This window comes from Bactrocera neohumeralis, chromosome 5 (genome assembly GCF_024586455.1).
Source record: "Bactrocera neohumeralis isolate Rockhampton chromosome 5, APGP_CSIRO_Bneo_wtdbg2-racon-allhic-juicebox.fasta_v2, whole genome shotgun sequence".
Taxonomy (NCBI): Eukaryota; Metazoa; Arthropoda; class Insecta; order Diptera; family Tephritidae; genus Bactrocera; species Bactrocera neohumeralis.
The window spans coordinates 37,902,354-37,927,798 of NC_065922.1; the positions used below are offsets into that span (position 1 = coordinate 37,902,354).

The 25,445-nt window shown below is 35.7% G+C and overlaps 1 protein-coding gene across 5 annotated transcripts in view; it reads left to right on the top strand.

Annotated features, from left to right (window-relative positions):
* The window catches only part of LOC126759625 (integrin alpha-PS2), a 97,122-nt gene extending 71,677 nt beyond the window's left edge, over nucleotides 1-25,445 (top strand). For 4 of the 5 annotated variants that reach the window (XM_050474524.1, XM_050474526.1, XM_050474525.1 and 1 more), the window contains exons 6-14: nucleotides 10,484-10,545; nucleotides 12,128-12,176; nucleotides 15,777-15,851; nucleotides 20,031-20,419; nucleotides 20,501-21,384; nucleotides 21,563-21,806; nucleotides 21,874-22,043; nucleotides 22,118-24,155; nucleotides 24,252-25,445. In XM_050474524.1, the coding sequence (XP_050330481.1) occupies nucleotides 10,484-10,545; nucleotides 12,128-12,176; nucleotides 15,777-15,851; nucleotides 20,031-20,419; nucleotides 20,501-21,384; nucleotides 21,563-21,806; nucleotides 21,874-22,043; nucleotides 22,118-24,155; nucleotides 24,252-24,341 (4,001 nt within the window). In that variant the 3' untranslated portion in view covers nucleotides 24,342-25,445. The remainder of the gene's footprint in view (nucleotides 1-10,483; nucleotides 10,546-12,127; nucleotides 12,177-15,776; nucleotides 15,852-20,030; nucleotides 20,420-20,500; nucleotides 21,385-21,562; nucleotides 21,807-21,873; nucleotides 22,044-22,117; nucleotides 24,156-24,251) is intronic. The other variant, XM_050474527.1, reaches the window with a different exon arrangement.

Sequence of the window (25,445 nt, forward strand, 5' to 3'; positions counted from 1 at the left end):
ACTTTCTCCTATTTTCAAAAATAAGTCGTATTTTTACAAGATAGATGAAACTCGCTCAAGGAGCTAAAGGCTATCCCAAAAATCGAGTCTGAAAAGTTTTTCCACGATTGGAACAAGCTTTGGCATAGGTGCACAATATCGAACGGTGTAAAAAAAGGCGAATTCCGGTGCTTTCTGCACACTTCGCATAAGCCAATTTGAAACGTGGTATTAGAAAAGTGGTCTCGAGTTATCTTCGCGTCTATTGATATTTTGCTTCTTTGTTTCATATATTTGAAAATTGAAAGAAATGTTATGAAGACTGAAAAGTAGTCCATTAGCCATGCACATTGTTGCTGTTTAGTAAGTACAATCTACTAAGCTGACAATTCTATTAACTGGACAGAAAGGCTGGTAAACAGATATTGAGAAAGCAGCCTTAAATTCGTTATTTTTGCCAATGACATTTATTTGTATGAACATATTCAAAATTAGTCGTTTGGATTCTTATACCGACAAAAACGTTTTCACCTTTATTCGTTAAAATGGTCACTGTATTGAATAATTTATTATATGATTAATAGTATAAAATGTATACCACGGCTACGCTCGGCCGGACCCACTAGTAATTTAATAAAACTAAGTAATCAAAGCATAAGAGAATGTGCCGTAAGCTTGATTTTCAACAGCAATAACGACAATTGCCTAAAGCCTATTTCCTCTTTGGATTTTCATAAACCTCAGGCATTTAATATATACTATCTTACTTCTTATTAAAAAATGGATGAAAGCAAAAATTTGTAGCATTGACTCTAGTTCTTATGAAAAAAGCCCTAAATCCTCAAATCCCTTTTTTTTTTCAACAATTTTTTTCTCATATATAAAATTAAACATTTTATTAGAATTTTTATGGTTTTAAACATACACTATTAACAAAGGAATTCTGAATTTTTTTTTAAACAAATTAGTTTGAACTCGGCCATTGCAATGCGATTGTCGGTGACCCCTCGGAAAAAGGATCGTCCCCCGTTGGCAGAATAACTACTTAAAGTTCAATAATGATGCAAATCATCTAAAGTGAAAAAATATACCTTTTAGTTAAAACTTTAACTTAGAACTTGGAAGAAGGAAAAATAACTGAAAATTGGATTTTTGGCAGAAATTTTTACAAAAAAGGTTCGTTGAGTAGTTCTCGAGAAATCTTGCCAACCGACTTCAAAAACACAGTTTTCAAGGCTGTATCTCCAAAACTATTACTCGGATAAACTTGAAAATTCAGGACAATATTCTAGCGGTGTTGTGCTATTTAACAAGACAATAAAAAAATCGATTTTTGGAAACCCGTAAACCCTGTAACCCCTTAATAACTACTTGAGATAAGTGACTGCGTTTCCTGGCGAAACTTGAAGGTACCTTTACTCTTAGCCTAAGTTCTGAATAGAAAACTATGAACAGATGATTGTAGTCTGAAGAAGAATAGTTCAGTTAAACCCAAGAGCTATTATAATACTGCCCAATTTAATGTTTAACTTTTGAAATATTGATTATTAACCACACGTTACTTAAAGCTCTGCAAAAATTCAACACACTTGATTATCGTGAGTATGACATTGACTACTTATTATAAAATGCAAAAAAAGGATTGTATTTCAATAAACTATAGCAACGAGTTTTTAGAGTATTTCATCTAATTCTTTGTATTGCGTGACTTCTAGATATCTAAGACGAGTTCTAGATAAGTCTGAAGAGAAGCAGAGGAGGTGTTACGGCCTTTCTCTCATGTCTATTTCCTAGAAGTTTCCATTCAGCCAGAAATGAGCCTCATCGTTGAAGATAATTTTTCGATGAAAACACTTTTTCAAGTTTTAATGATATAGGCCAAGATCTTTTCGCAAAAATCGTCAAAAGCACGTCACAGAGATGCCCAACGCTTGAGAACGACGTGTGAGAGACTGATATGTGTCTTCCTCAATTAATGCGCTAGCGGCAGCAGTACTCTCGACGCTATGGACATCTCCTTGTCTCATTGGCCCGGGAACATTTTGTACTGTGCATGTGAAATCAAATTTTTCCCCGAGACGCTCAATTGTTGAACTGACAGGACGGTTATGACGACCATAAATTGGACTTAGCGCTCTTAAAGTTGTGGCCATTGACTCCGAATTTCGGTAGTAAACTTTAATAATTTCGACTCGTTGTTGGATAGTATATCTTTCCATGATGAAATGGCAAACCTTATTGAAAAGAAATGTCAAAAGAGCGGAAAAATATGGCGTCGTTTGCTGTTACTATTTTGTAGCGTCCCTATGAAAATACCCGTTATACTTATGCAGCCGCTTTCCGTGAACCGCCACATCTATTGCCTCCCTGCTTAAGAGCATTTAAAAGCAAATCTTTAATTTCATAAACTCAGCTTTTATGAGTAGTGTTTAAGCTAAACACCGAATTTTTCATTAAATTCGAGTTTGTTTCATTAAGTTGATTTTAAAGCACATTTATATGTGGTAAATTCGTATTAGTGAGTAGTATGGTTTTAGGGTAAACACCGCAATGATCGCTAAACTTGAGTCTTGTAGGGCATGTTAAAGGTGCTGTTAAGTATTTAGTATATAAAAAATATGTGGCAAGTGCAAATTTATATACAAATATGTACTTATATGTACTGCAGCATAATATTTTCCAGCTTAAAACATACATTTACTTTCTAATGACTTTTCGTAAATTTCTTCATTTTAAGAAGACCATAAAAGTGCAGGCAATTACCATTAGCATTTCGTTGTGGTTTGTCAACGGCAATTTTGTGGAAATTTCATTTAGCAAATAAGCTAAAGTCAAACAGTCCGCATGCCACTCTTCAAACCAAGTGCCCGAACAAATTAGTTTTCTTAGAAAGGAGCATTCAAAAGATGTACTATGTACATATTTACTTTGAGATCTTTGCATTTACTAAATCATATGCCAGCTAATGCCTTTTTAGTGAAATTTTAGACAAGTATTCGAAGAAATCAATTAGGAGCGAAAAAGAGAAAGGCTGTTTTTTACAAATATTAAATATTAGAACTATTTAATTACTACTGCAGTAAAGGGATCTTATGCATTGATACATATTCCTATCTAACTTTTACTCGCTTCTCTCGGGGAAACCGAGATTTTCAAATAGTTCCAAAATTTTGCTTCGATTTTTGGAAGATGAATCTTGTATAGAGAAAGTATATGGTAGTATTAATATTATTATAATACTACAATATCATTCATGTTATTCTTGGACTACCAACAAAAAAATATATACTATTTTATAATATTTATAATAGGACTCAATATTTTGACTAATATACACACATAGTTATCCTCAGCTCGCATACTTCTATACTATGAGTGCAAAGCATGTAAATCTACATCTATTTTTAAAATAATCCCACAAGCCCTCACGCGCTAGACGTTCCACAGCTGTCAAGTGCAATGTCGTTGTCTGCAACAACCAAAAACAACAACTTTTGTAATTTCCGTTTCACGCACGTCTCAGTAATTTAGTCTTTTATTTATGAGCACTGCCTAGATTTCTAAAAATATGCGCTTTAATCCGAAAAGTATTTTTTTATCAATGACACGCGGCTTTCCGCGGCACTTATAGGGTTAAATACACATACACTCTTAGTATAACCCTGTGATTTGAGTATTTCGGTAGCAGTCGATTTGTTATATATTTTTAGAATGCCGTTACTTGACACTTACAAGGTATTTGATTACACAGTTTTTATAGCATTTAATTGTGGTAATATTCACCCTGAATGCAGCGGCAATTTGAAGGGATTCCCAAACAATTTGTGTCTTCATGGGTATATGGAAGGGTATGTACACATATGTCCATATGTATGGTATATACAAAACAATATGTACAAAGTGGCAAATGTGTACACATTATCATCAGTACTACTCAACAAGGTACGTTAAACAAATGTGGTGAATTCGGCGAGAAGAAGCCTGCAAGTGTATCGAATTTACTTTCTCAAGTATTTTTACAGCAATTTGACTTTTTTGAGCTGCTTGCGAGGATTTCCTTTTTGCTGTCACTTTTTGACGGGTTAAATGTGTGGCTTTCGCTGGTTAAACATATTTTAAATCGATTTTTATTTTGTGGTTAAGGGAGTAATTTGATATCGAATAACTGAGAGGAGTTGGCATGATATAGTTTTCTCTATATATTTATCAATATAAATAAAGTTGCTAATAAAAACGTAAATTGTTCTTCAAAATTCCATGTCAAATAAATTTCAAGCTAAGCATAAGAATAAAAACACAAAGAGCTCTTTAGTGACCGACTGTCCCTATCGACTGTAAATTCATGATATACCAACCCACGACTATCGAAAAAAAAAACAATGAGCATCACCTTGACTTTTGAGCGGCTTTGTCGTGGTTTTTTGGTTTCGGTACGTTGTTTTCCCTCCATTCTGATGATTGTTGACTTGTTTGCAAACTCATGTCTCATCGGAAGTTATAACGACCTCCATGAATCTAGGATCGGAATTCGCACGCTCAAGCATGTCCACAGAGACCTGTTTACGATTCTCCTTTTTGAAAAACATTCAGCTTTATCGGAACGAGTCGAACAAGAACGCGTTTCGTACTTAAAATATCCACCAAAATCATTCGAGCGGACTAGCTAGAGATGCCGAGCTCTCTTGGCATCTCCCTAACAATTGTCTAACGATTTTCAAGCACCATAAATATTCCCTTAAACATTTTTGAAACGGTTAGACTTACGAAGAACTCGTAATGAAACAAGAAACAAATAGAAAACTGGAAGGCGGTTGACCTTCCCATTACCATGAGACCTCATATGTACTTGGAAAGACCTTCTTAGAGGTGTCTATGAACCTATTTTTCAGAGTACAATGCTATGTAATATGTAATATATACAATTCATGATAAAACAAGAAAAAACGTTAACTTCGGTTGCACCGAAGCTAAAAACCCTTCACAGGTGCATTTCTGTTAGTAACTATGTGTTCAGTTTGTATGGCAGCTATATGCTATAGTCAACCGATCTGAACAATTTCTTACGGAGATTACATTGTTGCCTTAGAAAATAACATATACTAAATTTCGTGAATATACCTTGACCAATGTGAAAGTTTTCCATACAAGCATTTGATTACGATCGTTCAGTTTGTATGGCAGCTATATTTTATAGTGGTCCGATATCGGCTGTTCCGACAAATGAGCAGCTTCTTGAAGAGAAAATGACGTTTGCAAAATTTCAAAACGATATCTTAAAAACTGAGGGAATAGTTCGTATATATACAGACAGACAGACGGACATGGCTAAATCGACTCACCTCGACATACTGATCATTTATATATATACATACTTTATAGGGTCTCTGACGATTCCTTCTGGGTGTTACAAACTTCGTGACAAACTTAATATACCCTGTTCAGGGTATAAAAGTGAAACCCATTAAATTACGAGTAGACTTTCAGCAGACCTAAAAGAGACGTTAAAGTAGACTTACATTTAAATAAGCCTCTCTTTAAGAAAATTGCATAGAATTTAACACATTTAAAACTAAATTACTTCAATGGTAATAAGAAGTCAATTCAAACAGCATTACGCATATCTGATACACTGCGAAAAATATGGTGACTGTCTGAAATTTTAGGTCGCAAGATCTTTTAATCGTGAGCTAGAAGTTTAATACTCTCAAATCGTATATATTTTGGTGTGAGCAGAAAAAAATATATATTTTGTACAATTTGATTAGACAATTCAAGCTTCCAGCAGTTCATACCACTTCAAAACGCGTGATAAATTTCATGAAAAGCTTTTTCCATAAGAAAACATGCTGTAAATAATTGTTTTGTTAAAATGTTACCAAGGGCCGACGTTTATAGCAGAACTATAATTTCACATTTTCATCCCTACCAGAAGTTGAAACTGTGAGCCTCTAGGTATTAGGCACAAACTTCAAACATTAAGCTTACAGTGGTCAATAAAATTTGATAAAAAAAGAAATATCCGCTGGTATTTGTTTTCTGCTTTCAGTCTAAGGTTTCAACAAAGTCTTCTAGTGTCAGGTGCTTTCGATTCAGCACTTTTCACTCGTTAAAATACATTTCAGTTGTGGTCTCTACTAAAAAAATATTTTTGAAAGCATATTGTGGAGTTTAATCAATTACGGAATAAAACTCTATTATTTCATTAAACCGTACGTTATTCTATCGGAAAAATTATGCCAACATAAATACATTTATACCTGTTGCTTGTTCGATTCACCACTTTTACTCGTTAAAATATATTTCAGTTGTGGTCTCTACTAAAAAATTATTTTTGAAAACATATTATGCAGTTCAATCAAATACGGAAAAGTACGCGGCTATTCCATTAAGTAGTTTGTTATGTTATCCGATCAATTATGCCAGTTTTCCTTACTTATACTAGTTCTTTGTTCGATTCGCTATCCAAAGCGTGTCGAATTCAGACAACTATTGTGACTGATAAATTTAAGAGAACAATCTTTAGCTTTTTCATGCCAATGGAAAAGGTAAGATACTCATATATTTTTGAAATGAAATGCTGAAAATCTATGAGAGATCTAATGGTGGACTGAGAAATTTTACAAGGCGTGCTCAAAAATAATATATAAGGAGTTACCTATTGAAAATTTCCAGCATTAAAAATATAATTTTTTTTCGTACAAAATAAAAACGAAAAACACTAAAAATTATAGTTAACAGAGGTCATTTGAAAGTATCAACCCTTGTAAAAATCGGATCGATGGAAAGTTTTTTGCCAGATTTAGTACAAAAAACAAAAAACACCAGAATATGTTCCCATAAATGAAGAAGTTTTACGAAAATTTTGACGAGAAAGATTTGTTGTTATTTTAAGACGTAAAATTTTAGAGTTGAAAATTTCTCCGTGATCTTCTAATACATACGAGTAATACTGAAATGTATTGTCACAATTACATGCATCAAGAGCCAAGAGCATCCACTAACTGCCGCAATGGACCTGGTGAACATTCCGAAGTTTCTCAGAGCAATAAATACCAACTTAACGCACCAAATGCCATACTAATAGTTACAAAGAATCTTTGAAGGCAAGGCTAGCGAAAAAAGTTAGCACAAAAAAAAAAATCACAAAAACAACAGCAATGGCAACAACAAACAACATACTACAACACAGTGACAACAACTGAACAACAACAGCGACAACAACTTGGTGACTTGAAATGTTGCCACGATGTGGAGAAAAAAAGTGAAACAAAATGCTCGACAACAAAGCTAATTGAAATTCTACACGGGGGCGATTTTATTATGAGAATTACTTGAATTACCTTCTTGAATGGTGGAAAGTTATATGCGACTGCAGCACAAGGTACGGCAATAAGAACAACAAACAACAGTAAAACTATAATAACACAAATAATGTGTGAGCGCACTGAACGCACACAACCATACATACATACATACATACGTATACGCCAAGCAGTGTAGCATTGCCTGGAAGACAGGGAATGAGAATGCTTACGCGTCCAGGTTACGCTAGTTCGCAACGTGTACCACGTGCACAAACGTCCGACCGCGTTGCATGCACACAAAGCGCGCTACACAAAGCTAAAACAGCAACAACAACAATAACAATAAACACTTAAAAGCAGTAGCCACAAGCCACCATAGCGGTCGCTCAACACAAAGCTTCAAGGCGGCGAGGAAAGCCAGCAAAGTCAAGCACAAACAACACGAGGCGAGAGTGAGGCATGAAAGTTGGTGGAGTGCGGGGCGGAGCACAGAAGGTCTGCTCCTTAAATAGGCACTCCTTGGCATTCAAACAAAAACTTGTGATTTTTTATTACACACACCGTCTTCGGTGCCGCTCTGTGCCTTTGGTTCTGGCTGGCGAACGTTTAAATTGAAACACTTCGGCGACAAATTGTTATCGTTTAATTTGATCTTTCGCGCAGGCGCGCGCACGCGGTGTGGCACAATAGCGCGCACAATGTTGTGCAAACATTCTGACGGGCCAAACACAACGCGTGCAACAATAGCAACAAAGCGCACTGTGAAATCGCGTAAATAAAAGGCGACGCACGATCATTGCCACTGCCGCCGCGACTGCAAATGCTGTGCCAATACCGCTATTGTTGCTGCTTGCCGCATTTTGTCAACTTTGTTGTGTTGTTGCTTTTGCCACTGTTTTACTTGTTCGGTTTTTCTCTGTTTGAGTCTCTTACTTAGAATGTTGCTGCAATCGGCGCAAAGGTGTTGGCAAACTTTTGCAATCGCAATCGTTGCATTCACCTTCACCTCAAGCGCCTCGCTCACTTTCGCGTAGATTTGTGCCCTGTAGGGTAGTTGAGGCATTAAAATTACCCGAAACTAGCCAAACTAAAACGTGACAGCCTAAATGTATGCTACGAATGCTTTAAATCGCTTACATTTCTCTTTAAATTTCCCACAAGTCTGATAATTTTTATTATCGCTACTTTTATTATCGCAGTATGTTAGGTTATATTAGATGGCTGATCAAAGATCACACGTGGACTATATGTAGTCCTTTGTGATGCCATAGATAGAATAACTTCTGTTCGTTTTGGAACGCCAGCTCGGTGGCATGTCTGAAAGTATGCGCTCCCAAGTGTTTAAGTCTTGACTTCTTAAACGCGAGACAGTCAAGAAAGAAATGTTGTGTAGTTTCCATCTCTATTTCTTCCATGCAGCTTCTGCAGATAGCGTCTGGTAGGATCCCCAGCTTTACTGCGTGGTCACCAATAGGGCAATGGCCCGTTAAATGCTTCAAAACTAAGTAGAGGCTAGCCTTAATGAGGGCAAAGAGATCACTAAATCTATTCAGCTATTTAGTAGTAGAATACAAGAGGATACGGGAGCACCGATTCGCTCTCATTCTACCGATAGCGGTTCTAGGGTGCCTCGAAGTAACTCGTTATGCTTTTTGAATGTTTAATATTAGTCTTCTTCGAGATTTCGATTGAAATTACCTCTCCAAATGAAGAGAGTCGTTTTATAATCGCTGCGATTTTACGTATTTTGGCTATTTGGTACGTCCTCTTGTTTTGCTTTGTGATATTTCTGTTAGAACTACTTGAATCTCTCCTTATCCAATTGATTTAAATATGATTTCGGAAATTTTATTACCAAACGCGGATTTTTCGCATTATTGTTTTACTAAATACAGATTCATTTAATCTCATACCGCTGGTGTATTTTCGGATAAAAACGAAAATGGTTGTCTCGAAAAGTGAATTGAGGATCGAAAAATATCATCTATTTGCAAGTATTTTTTTCGGTTTCGGTTTGTTACTTAAATTTTTTCTACCCCTGATTCGACTTAAATTCGCTTTTCTGATTTGATAATAACTGTTTTATTTTAAAAGTTACGGTAGGTTAATCTGGTAGGCCAATAGGCCATGCTTAGACCAGTTTCGGTCGGTTGCAATAACAGATGGAGTTCAGTTGCTAGGTTCAAGAGGAGTAGTCATCCTTTAGGATGCCTGCACTTGACTCGAATTTCAACGGACTCTGCGGCCTCACTATCGATACCTTCTCTAGTGTATCATACCGTGGGGATCCCAGTTGCTTACAGCGTGATGCCAATGCCGCACAAGTGTACAAGAGATGCTCTATTGTTTCCCTGGTGCCCTGTTCTAGACATTTCCTGCAGTCTTCTCGGTTTGTCATCTGTCTGTTTATTTTAAAACCATAACAGAAAATATTTTTGGGCTTTGAAAATTGTAGTCCCAAGAACTCGAGACCTATTGGGAATATGTCTTAACTTCGTAAAACAAACTTTTTGTATTAAGAATCATTTTCTACAAAATTTACCATACTGGCACGGTCTTAAGATAATACTTTTGTGTAAATAAAGTTCCTTAGTATTTTGTTTGCCCAGTCTGAGCTAAAAAATCATGCATATATTCTTTATGTTATTCGAAAAAGTTTTAGTTTCCCAACAGGGCGTTTTCTACACAAGCTTCTCAATATAAACTGAATCCTTATATATAAATATATATAGTTATATGTCTGTATGTATGCACATATATCTGTGCAAAAACATTTTATTGCAACGCAGTCGGTCTTCCTATTGCCTGTGTCAGCTTGTCAGCTTTCAATTCCGTCAGGAATAATTATCCTTATTTGGTTATTTGGCATTTCAAGCAACTCTTTTATGCATTTCCTGCGCTTTTGGTTCATGACAAATATTTTCGTTATTTCTCGGACATACAAATGTACAAGTGTACATACGAATACATCTCAAGACCATTTAACAGCGTGTAAGAAGATATGTGCAAGAATGTCGTTGCTTTGCATTGGGTTAGGATGAGAAATTGCCATTGGATTGACCACTTGAAACTCCAAAGAAGATTATTAGAATTATTATTTACTACCTATGTCTTAATTTTAAGATTCAAATTAATAATATAATATTAACAACAGCCTATTCTGTGTATATAAAAATTATTGCATTGTCATTTTTTTACAGACAACTGGGGTTACCATCGTCAAGGCTCTTGTCAGGCTGGCTTTAGTGCGGCAGCAAGCACTGTGAGTATTCAACTGCTTCTCAATAAATATTTATATCCATTTTATGATTATAAGTTTTATAAGTTGCAGTAAGAAAATGTTTCAAGAATCAAAAATTGATCTTTGCAGAGTAAATGCAGTGTCCATCCGTAGTAGTAAGACCTTTTACGTTCCTCTTGATGAGATATATTTTCGTTTTAACTATTGTAAAGTAATTTAGTAGGAGCGATCAGAGGAGCTAGAGATTATTTTCATACTGTGAATCACTAAAATTGTAACTTTTTTGGTCTTAAAAATTATTTTTATGCCTTTCGTTTTTTCTCGGGAAATTTTGCAATGCATGTAGGAGACTTTCGCCTCTCTCGATTGGTGTAAACCAGAGGCGGATCTAGGGGGAAAACTGCGGTAGAGTTTCCCCCAACCAAAAGTTAGTTACACAATATTGATCAAAAATAAAATAATAGTCTACAGTTACACACTTCTCAAATCAAGTACAAAATTATATAGTTCCCCCTACAATTTTAGGGGTAATATGGGTTTCCTTGGGTAAAAACAGCCTTTTTCCACAGTTTTTTTCTCATATAAAAAATTAAATATTTTGTTAGAATTTTTTATTGTTACAAACATAAGCTATTGACAAAGAAATTCTGAAATTTTTGGAAAAAATATTTTAAGCTCGCCCAATGCGACGCCATTCCCCGTGACCCCTCGGAAAAAAGATGCGCCCGCCTTGGCAGGATAAGTGAAATTTTTAGTGAAAACTTCGCGACATTTTTTTTTTCAAAAAGTTGTAATCGAAAAAATACTTTGCCAAGTTTTTAAGAATTGAATCTCAAAGACCCGTCTAAAATTTCATTAAGATCGGTTGAGTAGTTCTCGTAAAATCTTGTCAACCGACTTCAAAAACACAGTTTTGAGAAAAACATGTTTAAAGACCGAGCGCACAAGTTCTCAAGGCTGTATCTCCAAAACTATTACTCGGATCAACTTGAAAATATAGCACGATATTCTAGAGGTATTGTAGAATTTATTAAGACATTAACAAGAATAGATTTTTTTAAACCCGTAAACCTAAATAACCCCTTAATAATGCTTTCATTAAAAAAAAAAACAAATAAAGTGTATTTGGGACATAAACATACAAGTTTGCACCGAATTTTGTGGATTTTTTCGTCATGATATTTATGTGTAAATATAAGAATTGTTTACATAAATGTTGAGGTTATGTGAAAAAGATGTTTATGCAAAGTTTGTAGATTATTTCATTACCTACAACTTTGTCATACAATTTCTTTTCATAGTTTTGCCGCGAATTGACTTAAACCATTTTTAAAACTTAAAAATTCGACCACACTCCTCCTGTTCGTTTTCCAGACCACAGATCGCCTGCAAAATATTTTTGCTTTACTTTTTGATATTTTATCTTTAATTTTTCTATGATGTTTTTTACTTTTTACCATTTTCACAGGCTTGTGCACTGGTATAAATCTTATGTTTTGAAAAATGTTTTCGAAATTATTATTTTTTTTTTCATAATACAATATAGCAAATCTTTTACATTTTCATTTAAATAATAATAAGCGCATTTTATTGACAATTCTAGCGCGGTGATCGTTTGTACATTGGTGCGCCCGGCAGTTGGTACTGGCAAGGTAAGAAGTTTGTTAAAAATAGCTGCTGAAGTATTTTATTAATATGTTTTTCAAGTAGTTAATTTGAATACTTAAAGGTATTGAATATTATTAATGTATGACTAGTAAGTAAATATCAAGTGGAATGCGCAAAATTGTTCTATAAGAAAATTTATTTTACAAAAAAAAATCGTTACATAAAAAAGTTGTTTAGCTTATCGAATAATTTAGAAACCATATATTTCGTATCAGCTTAATATTTTACCTTAGAAAACCAACTCCAACAAAATTATACCTAAATACAAATCCAAAACTGCAGACCCACACAAAATTAAACTGACAAACAAATAGAAATATTTAGTAGATGAGTACATATACACCAAACGTAAAAACGTAGTCTAAGTCATATAACGGGTTATTCTAAACATACCATATAGAAACTCATAAATATTCTATAATATTTCTATAATATTACTGTTAAAACTAAATGTTCGGTAGTTGTTACTTAAATATTCGTAAAATATTTTGTGGTTAGAATTGATTTTAAGTATTTCTTGTGATTGCTTGTGACAACTAAACGCAACCAGGTATTGCCTACGTATCTACGTATCTGTTGGTGTAAACTTTGTAAATGTATGCATTTATGTATGTATTTGTATGCCTCAAAGCGGTCTTAGAAGCTAAGCGCGCATGCGTCCGCTGGGGGAAGTAAATAGCAACAAACGAAAATATCCAACACTGGAAATTGAATTTATTTTTGTTGTAGTTCGATTTTTCCTTCTGCCCATATTTGTACGAGCATTTATACGAATATGTTATATGCGGCATCGCATCACGTGAGCGCATAATTTGTGGCATAAAACGCGATTATCGTGATCCTGCTGTTTTAGTAATGCATGTGTATTTATTGTTGTTATTGTTGTTTTCTTCTTATAATCGTCGTACTGTCGTGCAACAACAGGGACAAAATATCGACAAGTAAAACATAGTTTCAAAAATCCATGTAACTAAGTATAAGAAAAAATACACTGAGGAAAACGATTTTATAAATATATGAGTTTTCTAAAAATCAAAAAAAAAAAAAACTTGCATGCATAAGTGATTTTATGGCCTCATTTTATGGTCTAATTTTAATTTTAAACTAATTATATGTTACAAATAAGTTTAAAACTAAGCATAAATATTAAAATGAAAGTTTCGTGGCGCGAGCTTTCACGAAAAATAAGCACTTTTAGAATTACAACGTAATAATATTTAAATGAAAGCAGGGAATTGAGTCATGTATATTGTGCATTAAGAGCATATAATTTAAAACACATTTATCGCGTAATTAGGTATTAAAAAGCTATGTGAAAGCTTTGACTGCATAATGCCAGCTGACATGTGAAATTTTTATCTAAAACATGCCAAAGCCTCTGGCAAAGCAAAATGTAGAAATAAAAATATTTTACCGTGCTTGAGCTGGTTATGCACGAGTATGAGCTTTCACATTTAAAGCTTCGAAGAAACTGTAAAAAATAGCGAATTGAGCCATGTACTGTGCATTAAAAGCATATAATTGTATTCACGTTTATCGCGCGAGCAGGTGTTAAAAAGCTACGTGAAACTTTGACAGCATAATGCCAGGAAACATGTGAAATTTGTATTTAAATCATGCCAGAGTCTCAGGAAAAGCAAAATATTGGAAAAAATAATTTTTTTGGGAAGTGATTATGCACGAGTATGAGCTTTCATATTTAAAAGCTTCGAAGAAACTGAAAACAATTTAGTTTTTCGCACATTGATTTAAATATTTTGTTGCATAAAACTTACTATTTCACCAATAAAAAATCAATTATATGAACTCAGCTCAAATCGAAAACTAAATTTCACATGAAATGGTGTAAAAGCCGTGAAAAACTATTTTATTAACTTTCTCGAATTCACTCATAACAAAATAAGGGCATCCAAAGAATATTCATGACAAATTTTTATTAAATCGACTGATTGGAACTAGAGATATTGTGACGACTACGTCGAAGAAAGTAGTGTCGAGAAAATCGCGTTGAAAATTTGGTTTTAGTCTAAGCCAGCTAAATTATCACGACACTAAAAGGAATAAATCATTGAAAATATTTAAAATTTAAAAAAATAATTTTTTAGGGAGATATTTTTTAGTGTTTAATCTATTTTTTTTTTTTGTAAATTTCTGGACTAGAATACACTTTTAAAGTAGAGCAATAAAAAAATCATTGCACCAAAGAGCATAGAACTTAATCAAGCTTTAATATAAGTGAGTTTCCACAGAACTTGAAACAATAGAAAAAAGCTTTCACTTTACATAAAAGCTGATAGGAATAGGATAGCTTTCACAGAACTTGAAACAATAGAAAAACTTTCACTTTACATAAAAGCTGATAGGAATAGGATAGCTTTCACAGAACTTGAAACAATAGAAAAAGCTTTCACTTTACATAAAAGCTGATAGGAATAGGATAGCTTTCACAGAACTTGAAACAATAGAAAAACTTTCACTTTACATAAAAGCTGATAGGAATAGGATAGCTTTCACAGAACTTGAAACAATAGAAAAAGCTTTCACTTTACATAAAAGCTGATAGAAAATTGTATGTAAAGTAAAAGCTTTTTCGTTTTTGTCAAATTCTATGAAAGTTTTTAACAGCTTTTATGAAAAGTGCAAGCTTTTTGAAACGAGATATATTAATGTGTAATTTTTAGTATAAATTATTTAAATAATTTTATGAAACTTACGTCTAATTTGTATTTATCGAAAAGTAGGGTTTATTCGAATATGGATTCTTATCACTACAAAGCTCTAATAATTATAATTATGTTGTATATTTTTAAAATATATATATTTAGATGTATGTATATAATTTGTATGATTAACGACTGAAAATTTTTTTAACAACACAAATTTTAAAAATATTCTCAATGTTATATTGGCTTCACTTTAAATAATTTATGTGTATTTAAACTAAAATTAAAAATATCTTGCCACAAATATTTGCAAAGGATAAAATTATGGCAAAAACTGCTATAAAATCTTTTAGCATATCTTTCCAATAATTTCATCCAAAGTAAATAGTGAATAAGTTGCTTAGCTTCAACATTTAAAAAATAAAATTTCAACTCCCTAGTATCGTCAAATTTGCTTTGCCAAAATATTCCTTGCAAATATTTGCTACTAAATTATTTGCTGTTAAATGTATCTACCTTTTTATCAAATTTTGTACACTATTAATTAATTTATTTTATTGCCGTTATTTATTTTCTTCTCGTTTACCGCCCGATTCTGCACCCTTTCCTACAAAAATATGAAATAAAAAACACAAAACTATGCAAAAAAAAAAAAAAAAAAAAATCAACAAACCCAACTTAAATCTGTAACTCTATAACAATCTTGTGTTGCGAATTGTTGTTGTTTCGTTGTTGTGCTATTCTCAACCAACCAATCGACCAAATAAAACAACCAACTAAAAAAAATTTTTAATAAAAAATTAATTAAAAAAAATAATAATATTACCAAATATGTATAAAACGAAAACTAACACAAAAAAAAAATATAAAACGAAACCATAAAAAATATAAAATAAATAAACAAAAACAATTCAAAAACAGGACAAGCCTACTCAATATCACCAGATGCAACCTTTCCATATAAGCCGCCATTTTATCAGCCCTTCGGCACCGGAGGTAAAGAAACTATGCATAAAGCAAGCGCTAAAACTCAGAATAAATTCTATAAGGAAAACCATAATCGAAACACTAAAATAAATTAAATGCAAAAAAGAACAAAAAAACTCATAATCTTACTTAACAACAAAAATAATATTTGGTTAATTAAGTGGCCTTTGCTTCTTCTAAATTCTGTTTATCGCTTTTCTTATAAACAAATGAGTTTTTCATCATTTAACTTCATACATAGTATGTAAAGACTTCAGAGTATATTATATAAAGAGACACCCTGTATAAAGGCGGTAAAAGTGTAACTGTATATGTAAATGGGCTTATGTAATTGCAATAAAAAACGCTGCGTAATATTGCTCACTGCTTTTTTGTTGTTGTCATTGCTGTTGCTGTTGCTGTAATTGTCTTCTCGTCTGCCTTGTAACCACACATACATACAAATGTATATCTCTAATACATAGAACAAACCACCCTGTATACATATTAATGACTTGAACGCAAGGGTTCTGTGGCTCCATATTAGCATTGTTGTTGGTTGTCGGTATCGATACTAACTCAAAATTCTAAATTTCATACCTTCCCTTCACATATAATTTTGGTTTAAGTGCTTTAGAAAAAATATTTTAAAAAATAATTTAAATTTTTTAAGCTAAATTTTTAACTTCAATTTTACATATTTACTGGTTTGGCATTTGGTGTTTTTAATTTAAGAGTTGGCAGAACTTTTGTGTAAGACTCAGGGTTGCAATTATGCACGCTGCGCCAAAAAGCTTGCAATAAATCATTAATCACTTCATTTTTGCGTCGTTTCTTGTTTGAGAACACCTACATACCATATATCACGTGTTAGTGGATCATCATCGTCGTGTGCACCGTTTTCTTTCATTTGAGGTTTACTGATTATTATAGGGAAAACCCATAAAGTTATGTTTTAAAAATATTTTTTTTCATATTATGCAGTATAAAAGTGGTCTTCAGTTAAGAGGTTATATGTATCTACTTGGGACTTAAAAAAATCGTGAATATAGTGGGAAACATTCTCCGCAAATTTGAAATTGATCCGGTAACTATTTTCTGAGTTATGACCGTATTAATCGAAGTTTTTAACTTAGTTGAGCCGATTATCCGAAATCTTAGAAGCGTTTTGCTCAGTACGCTATTTTCAGAATCGGTGAAAAAATTTTCTTCGAAACATCTGGATCGACCGACATTTAACACGACCCTTTTGGCTATATTTTTCAGGTATCGTTTGTAAGAATAAGATTTTTAATATAATAATTTCGATTCAGCCGCTCCGAAATGTACATTTTTTCACAAAACAAAAATTTTGTTGGAAGCCGCCGGTTTGTCAAATATTAAAATTTTGACTTCGAACATAACCTGTATTCATCTATATGAACACGATCTCTTAAAACTCAATCGCAATATTTATAATAGCACTTTTGAGTTATAGTCCTTCCGAAATACCTAAGTTGATTGTATATTATGAATAAATCTAACTACAAGTATGGCTTAGGATATGATTTTAAGAAGTCCGATCAATACTAAGAAGTTAAACATATACTCTGAACACTGTTGGAATCAATGGAGGAATATTTCTCAGTATATTTCAGAAGCAACACAGTTAGATTGCTGAGAAGTATCAATAAAATATCATATTACAAAAATTCAGAGAAGAGAGAAATTGAAATTCAGATTCCTTACTCCCATTTAAATCGGTGATGACTATTTTCTCGGTTAACTATTGAAAGCCAATTTTGAGCGATCCTCAAATTTAGCGAAGATCTGATTTACTTTAAAAGACGGTTTCGAACGGGTTTTTCAATAAGAGCGCTACAAATTTTTTTTTTTTTCAATAAAAGGAAAACGGTTTGGGATATCAAAGAAAATCTTTATTCCCGTGAAATTCGATGCTATTATAATGTATATATATGGTGCTCAATTTCTTTCGCATGGCCACCACGGCCACGCTTGCAGAAGTCTAGGCTTAACACAATTTTCCGACGGTTTTCAAGCTTAAATCGGCCGATACTGCTGCAATTTCACATTCGATATTCGTACGAAGTTCATCAATCGTCGCTGTCTTGTTGAAATAGTTCATAGACTTGACGTAACCCCACAGGAAATAGTCTAACGGTGTCAAATTACACGACCGGGCGGCCAATTTACTGGACCATTTCGTGAGATAACACGTTCACCAAACTTCGTTTTAAATAAATCCATTGTGACATTCGCTGTGTGGCTTGTAGTGCCGTCCTGTTGGAATCACATATTGTCTGAGTCCATAATATCCAATTCGGGCCAAAATTATTCGGTTATCATTGAGCGGTAGCGACTGTCATTCACACTAACGTGCCGGTCTTCATCATCACGGAAGAAGCACGGCCCAATGACGTCGCCGGCCCATAAACCGCAACAAACGGTAATATTTTTGGGATGCAATGGTGACTCATGGAGTACGTGTGGATTGCTGCCTGACCAGTAACGCATATTTTGCGTATTGACGAAGCCATTCAGCCAGAAATGAGCCGCATCGCTGAAGACGATTTTTAGATGAAAATTCGGATCATTTTCAAGTTGTTGGTCAGCCCAATTCACGATCATACGACGATTTTGGTGATCAAGCGGCTTCAGTTCTTGCGTAAATTTGATCTTTGATATATAGGCTAAGATCTTTTCGGAAAGTTCCCCACATCGACGTCACAGAGATGCCCCACGCTTGAGAGAGATTGATTTGGGTCTTCCTCAATTGATGCGCTAGCGCCAACAATATTCTCGACACTACAGACACTTCTTTGTCTCACTGGTACGGAAAAATTTTGTACTGTGCCTGTGGATTCAAGTTTTTCCACTAGACGCTCAATTGTGGATATGACAGGAAGATTGTGACGACCATAAATTGGCTATAGCGCTCTTAAAGTTGAGGACACTGACTCGGAATTTCGGTAGTAAATTTAATAATTTCGACACGTTGTTGGATCGTATATCTTTCCATGATGAAATGCCCAACCTTACTGAAAAGAATTGTCACGCTTTTGTTGCGTTTCTATGGAAAAACACTTCGTTTTTCAATTAAACTACAACGATGTTGCGTTGTTGAGGAAACAAGGAAACAATCTTCCACTTTCTCTGCGAATGCCCAGCTCTAGCACAGATCCGACACAAAACACTTGGAATCCATCAAGCACCGAACCTTAAATGGATTTCCACTAAAAGCATATCGGACGTAAGTAGTTTCATCGAAACCTCAAAATGGTTTGAGAGAAATGGTGAAAAGTAATAGCAGATACAGGAGGTTCTACGAATAGTGTATCAAAATGGCACATCAAGTGCTAATTGAGCCCGATAGGGCTGCACTCCTACCTACCTATCTACAACGATGTTCAGAAATTATTTAAGAACACATCAAATCGTCATTATCAGAAACATTTTTCGGAGCCGAGAGAACTACTAAGAATTGAGATGAACCATTTGAAAAAAACAGACGAAATAAACTCGTTTCCTTATTTTGGATCGAGTCTTAATATTACCCGTTCTTTCTCCTATGCGACCAATTGTTCAACATATCCAAATATTAATTTATGATTATAAAAATTAATATATTCGACGGCTTTGAAACGCTCATAATTATTTATAATATTTAAAGGAAGAGAAAGTGAAAAAAATATATTTTTTATTTTATAAAAGAATCACAATTTCAATTAAATTAATCATTTTTATACTTTTTACGTAGAAATATAATATAATATACCATAAATACTAGTCTATTTCATTCATAACATATCTAGCGAATAAAAACTCATCTAAGCATAGTTAAAATCAACATTTGTGGACTAAACTAAAACTCATCAAATAATTTATAACAAAGTACATTATCATAATTAAAATAAATTAGTAACTTTATAATTTATACGTAAATACAGTTAGTTTGGTGACTATGACCTAACTTTTCTACTTAACTACCAATTTCGGCCGACTAACCAAAGTAGCAGAGCTACAAACACACACATCGAAGCACATCATAACGGTATATTTAATCTACACAAATTTCACCAGCAACTGAACGCTTTTACTAAACGCTTTGAGAACTTACAAAGAAATATATGATACTTTGTAAATAAATTAGTTAATTATATAAAACGAAGAACACAAGAAAAAATGTACTAAATAACCGTTATTTAATAGGTCAAACATATTCGTATGACGTAACACGTCCGGAAAATCAAGTGTACTCAACGGCCGAGAGTAGCTCACAAGACGATGACTCCTACTTGGGCTACTCAATGACCACTGGCAATTTCAATGACGATCGGTTTGAGGACATAGCGATCGGCATGCCACGTGGTGCCGGTTTGCTCGGCAAAGTTGTGGTGAATCATTGGAATATGACGAATATATTCAATTTCACTGGCCATCAGATTGGCGAATACTTCGGTTATGCGCTTGCTGCGTGCGATGTTGATGGCAATGGTTTGGACGATTTAATCATCGGTGCGCCGATGTATAGCGAACCGGGAAATGTGGAGGGTAAATACGATGTGGGACGCGTGTACGTCTTCTTGCAAATGGAGAGTGTGAGTATTGATAGTTGAAAGAGCAAGTGATGAAGTGGAAGCAGAAACTAACTGTATGTATAAATTTGCCTACTCTTCCAGGGTCCACGTTGGCCAATCGAGCATATACGCGAAGGTTACAATACGAAAGGGCGTTTCGGCTTGTCGCTCACCACGCTTGGTGATATCAATCGTGATGGTTATGGTGATTTTGCTGTGGGTGCACCCTATGATGGCCCCGAAGGTCGTGGCGTCGTTTACATCTTCCATGGTTCACCGAATGGTCCATTATTGAAACCATCGCAGATTATCAAATCGGAGGATATTGTTGAGGGCGCACCATATCCACACACATTTGGTTTTTCACTTTCCGGTGGACTTGATATGGATGGCAATACATATCCCGATTTGGCGGTGGGTGCTTACGCCTCCGACAAAGTGTTCATTTTCAAGTCACGTCCTGTGGCGGCGGTCAATGCGATGACCTCATTTGTCAACCAATCGAAATTGATCAGTTTGGATGATCGTAAATGTCAGACGGTGCGTGATGGTAAACGTGTGCCATGTACGGAAATTATGACCTGTTGGAGTTATACGGGCGAATATTTGCCGCGTAACTTAGACTTTGATGTGTCCTGGGTGTTGGACGCCAAGAAACCGAAGAAGCCGCGTATGTTCTTCCTGCTCGATGAAGGCAAGAATATACGTAACTTGTCGATTAGTTTACAATATGGCAGAACTTATTGTCGGAATGAGACTGTTTATCTAGTGGATAATGTGCAGGACAAGCTAACACCCCTCGAAGTTGAGATGCGCTATGATCTGCGTAGCCGACGTCCTTTGGCTCCCGTAATTAGGCGTAAACGTGATTTGCTCGAACCCGTTATTGATCAGAATCGCGAGATCATTTTGCGTGATGCCATCAATATACAAAAGAATTGCGGTTTGGATAATATCTGTATACCCGATCTACAGTTGGATATTATGTAAGTATTTCCACACCTTACTTCGAAAATACAGAGTATGTCTTAAGACTGTGTTCCGAAATGAAGGGGAAAACACTTTGAAAAGATGTATAATTGTCGGCAGACATCGTGAAACATAATTTGAAAACATCCTACATCGGCTTTACCACTTTTAATAACAATATCTTTTTTACTATAGGACCGTCGACAAATACCTACATGGCTCACACAAGCCTCTAATTGTCGAAGTAACAGTCACGAATCGTAATGAAGATGCTTTCGAGGCTGCTTTCTACATGGTCATGCCAAAGGATTTGGACTTTATCAAGATTGAAAATTTGGTCGAGAAGGGTGATACGCCCATTACGTGTTCGGCACCTTCCGAAACGAACAACTACACGCTAAAATGTGATCTTGGCAATCCATTGCAGGAGAAGAAATTTGTGAGTAAACCTTTAGGACCGTCAACCAAATATTCAGTTTCTAACTACATTATTGTCCTCACTATAGGCGAAATTCAATGTGATCATGTTGCCATCGCAGACTTTCGGCATGTCTCCCAGCTATCACTTCTACATGGAAGCCAATTCGACCAATGCCGAAATCGATGGAAATCAACGCGACAATGTTGTAATTAAAAATATTGACATTTGGGTGGAAACCGATTTGGATATTGAAGGGTAAGTCATAGATATTATTATCGCTGATCAGTGCATAAGAAAAAGTTTTAATTCATTGCTATTGCTGACTTTAGCGCCTCACTGCCCGATTTCCAACTCTACAAAGCGTCCGACTATTTGGCCATTGAAAATGCTACCAAAGAGGAGGATTTGGGTCCACAAGTTGTACATCTGTATAATATACGCAATAATGGACCCTCTTACATCGAGGAAGCTGTTATACTCATACATTATCCCAATGAAACTGTGGGTGGTGATCTCTTGATGTACATGTTGAATCAACCGGAAACACACGGCAATATTGTATGTGACCCACATTTGGGTGTCAATCCGCTTCGCTTGAAATTGGATAATAACTTGATGTACAAATCGTATCTGCGAGAGCGTGGCGTTATTTTCTCCACAGAGACGAGCAGCAGTAGCGCATCCAGCTCTGCGTCTGGTTCTGGCTCAACAATTTACAGTGGTGTCGAGACGGCTGAAGGTGCAAGCGCTGCTGGTACAGCTGTAACTATAGGGCGCGGCACCAAGGTACTAACCGCAGAGGAGAGAAGACGTCTTGAGAAGGAGGACGAACAGGAGGGTACTGGCGATGCTTCAGCTACACATATACAACGTGCGCACGAAGCCGCGGTGTCGAGCTCGCAATCGAGTTTCGGTGGTGCAGGCGCTGGTTATGGTGGCGGTGCTGGTACTGGCACCGGTAGCTCATATCAATGGTCCACATCGTCATCATCCTCTGGTGGTGGCAGTGGTGCTGGTGCGCATGGTCCCACTGTTATTGTACGCACAAAGAACACGACAACAAGTTATGATGCTAGCGGACGTCCGTATGTTGTGGAGAGTAGCACCGAATACTCAACTAGTTTGGATCGTGCTGGGCAATACTATGCGCAACCTTTGAATCAGGGACAACAACAGCATTCAGCAAACTACCAGCAAGCGGGCGGTTTTGCTGCTGACAATATCCATGGCAGTTATGGGGGTGCGCAGAGCACACAAGGTCACATACAAATGGCTGGACCGGGTGGTAGTAGTCAACCAGAGCAATCAATGTACGCCAACTACCAAGGCTCATCGGGTGGCGCTTACCGACCAAATCAGCTGAGACAGCAACAACAACAGCAGCAGTATCAACAAAAAGCATATCAGCCTTATGATGCGCGCCGCGGCTCAGTCTCATCATCCGCCACTTACAATAGCAACAACAACAATTATAATAACTTTGGAGGCGCCGTTGGTGGCGGCAACTACGACAAAGTCAACACAAACGGTCAGGGCTTCCAAGCGGGTGTTTTGGATTTGGGCACAATGCATCGTGACAATGTGGACAACGAACTGCGTCAACACGATGGACAATTCGGTGATAACGGCGGCACCTCTTACGGCTATCAACAAACCTACACACGTCGCGTACGTTCACCAGCTGGCAATAAACCTTACTATGGCATGGAGAATGAAGACTATTATGATGAAGAAGCTATCCAGCAATCAGCGGGCCAACACCAAATAAATGCGCGAAATTCTCCTGCAACGCAGGGGCAACAACAACAACAGCGTAGTGCCGCCTATCAACAGTCGCAGTCGTCGAGCTCATACTCCTCCACCGGTGGTAGCCACAAGGAATCATCTTCGTCGTCATCGTCGTCGTCATCGTCCTCGTCGTCGTCATCTTCATCAGCTTCGCAGTCATCTTTCTCATCGGGTTCACAACTACGTCAAGACGCAGCCGCGGATGCCGACGAATTGACGCAGATCGATTGGGTATCACCTTGCAAGGCGGCAAAATGTCAGACGCTACGTTGCGTAGCCAAGAATCTGGCCAAGGATGAGGGCGTATGGGTGTCTATACGCATGCGTACGGTGGCAAAGACAATGGAGAAATTAGCCGGTAATTTGCCGCTGAATGTCTCCACTATGGCCGCGGCGAATGTGACACGTTTGCCATACATTGGCGAGCCAAAGGTGCCGATCATAAAGACGCATGAAATATTTTACAAAGCCGAGCCGGAACCCATACCAGTGCCGGATGTGGTGCCACTGTGGGTAGTGGTGTTGGCGGCGTGCGCCGGTGCGCTCATTCTGTTATTGTTGATCTATTTACTGTATAAGGTTAGTAGTGCTGTCATGATTAGTTTGTTGTTAGTTTACAGAAACCTCTTTTTACGATTTTTATTTAATTTTAATTTCTTTACATTTTTTGTGCAGTGCGGCTTCTTCAATCGCAATCGGCCACGTGATCACTCTATGGAGCGACAGCCACTACGTAACGGTTACCATGGTGACGAACATCTGTGAGCGCTACCGAGTCCATAAAATGGGCCGAATCCCCAACAAATTTAAACACCTAAAATTGCATATCACTTTTTGACCTTTATCCGACATTTCATGGCGGTTTTACATTGAGATTAATTGTTGTTGTGCGCGTGAACTCTTACGCGTTTGTTTGCGGCAAAAACGACGGTGCTTGCTCAGCCGCATTGTGTGCGTTGTGTGCGATCTTTCGCAGTAACTAACCAAAACGAAGCCAAACGAAAGCGAAACATGTGGCTTCCACTTCTACTCGGCTCCGTGTAAAATTATTTGCTATTTAACCCTTTTTTATAATTAATTTTTAAATATATTTTTTTAAAAAAGCTACCATACTATCTTTGCTAGTCACGAAATTTATTGTTGCATTTTCTACTCGTCGGCGCGTAAGCGAAAGCTAATAACTAAGCTTGCGGCCAGGCGAGTTGAAGAGAGCGCAAGCGCGACAAAAATGTGCTTTTAACATTTTTATCGGAGATTTTAATATTTAAATTGTAAAAATATACATACATTTAATATTAATTAAACAAAAGAAATTGAAAATACTGTTAATACATAAGTAATACTCTAATGTTGCCTTGTATATGATAAAAAAACAGAGAGCGTACTAAACGAAAACTAGTTATTTCATGTTGTTGTAAAGCGAAAAGTGCTAATATTAATTTTAATAAGGGCCAAGGCCAATAATTAAAACAAAAACAAGAAAAAAACTATTAATCATAATTAAATGTGTGTTTGAGTGTGCGTGTGTGTGGAACTATAAGTGTGTTAGTGTGCGTATGGTACTGTTAAAAGCTAAGGTAAAAAGAAATATGAAAAACGAAAACACGAAATGCGAACTTGAAGCAAATAATTTAACTAATTATGTTAATAATTAATTATTTTTTTAATATTTAATTAATTTTTTTTAATGTCTACTAACCATAAATGTTATTTGTAAATACAATGTGAAACTGTAAGCATAATTTTATTGGGCTTAAATTGAAAGCACTGCCTTTTCTACAAGAAAATCACAACAACAATATAAATTTATGTACAATACAAGCTGAAAAAGTGTATAAAATAAATGTATTTATAATAAAAAAATTTAAA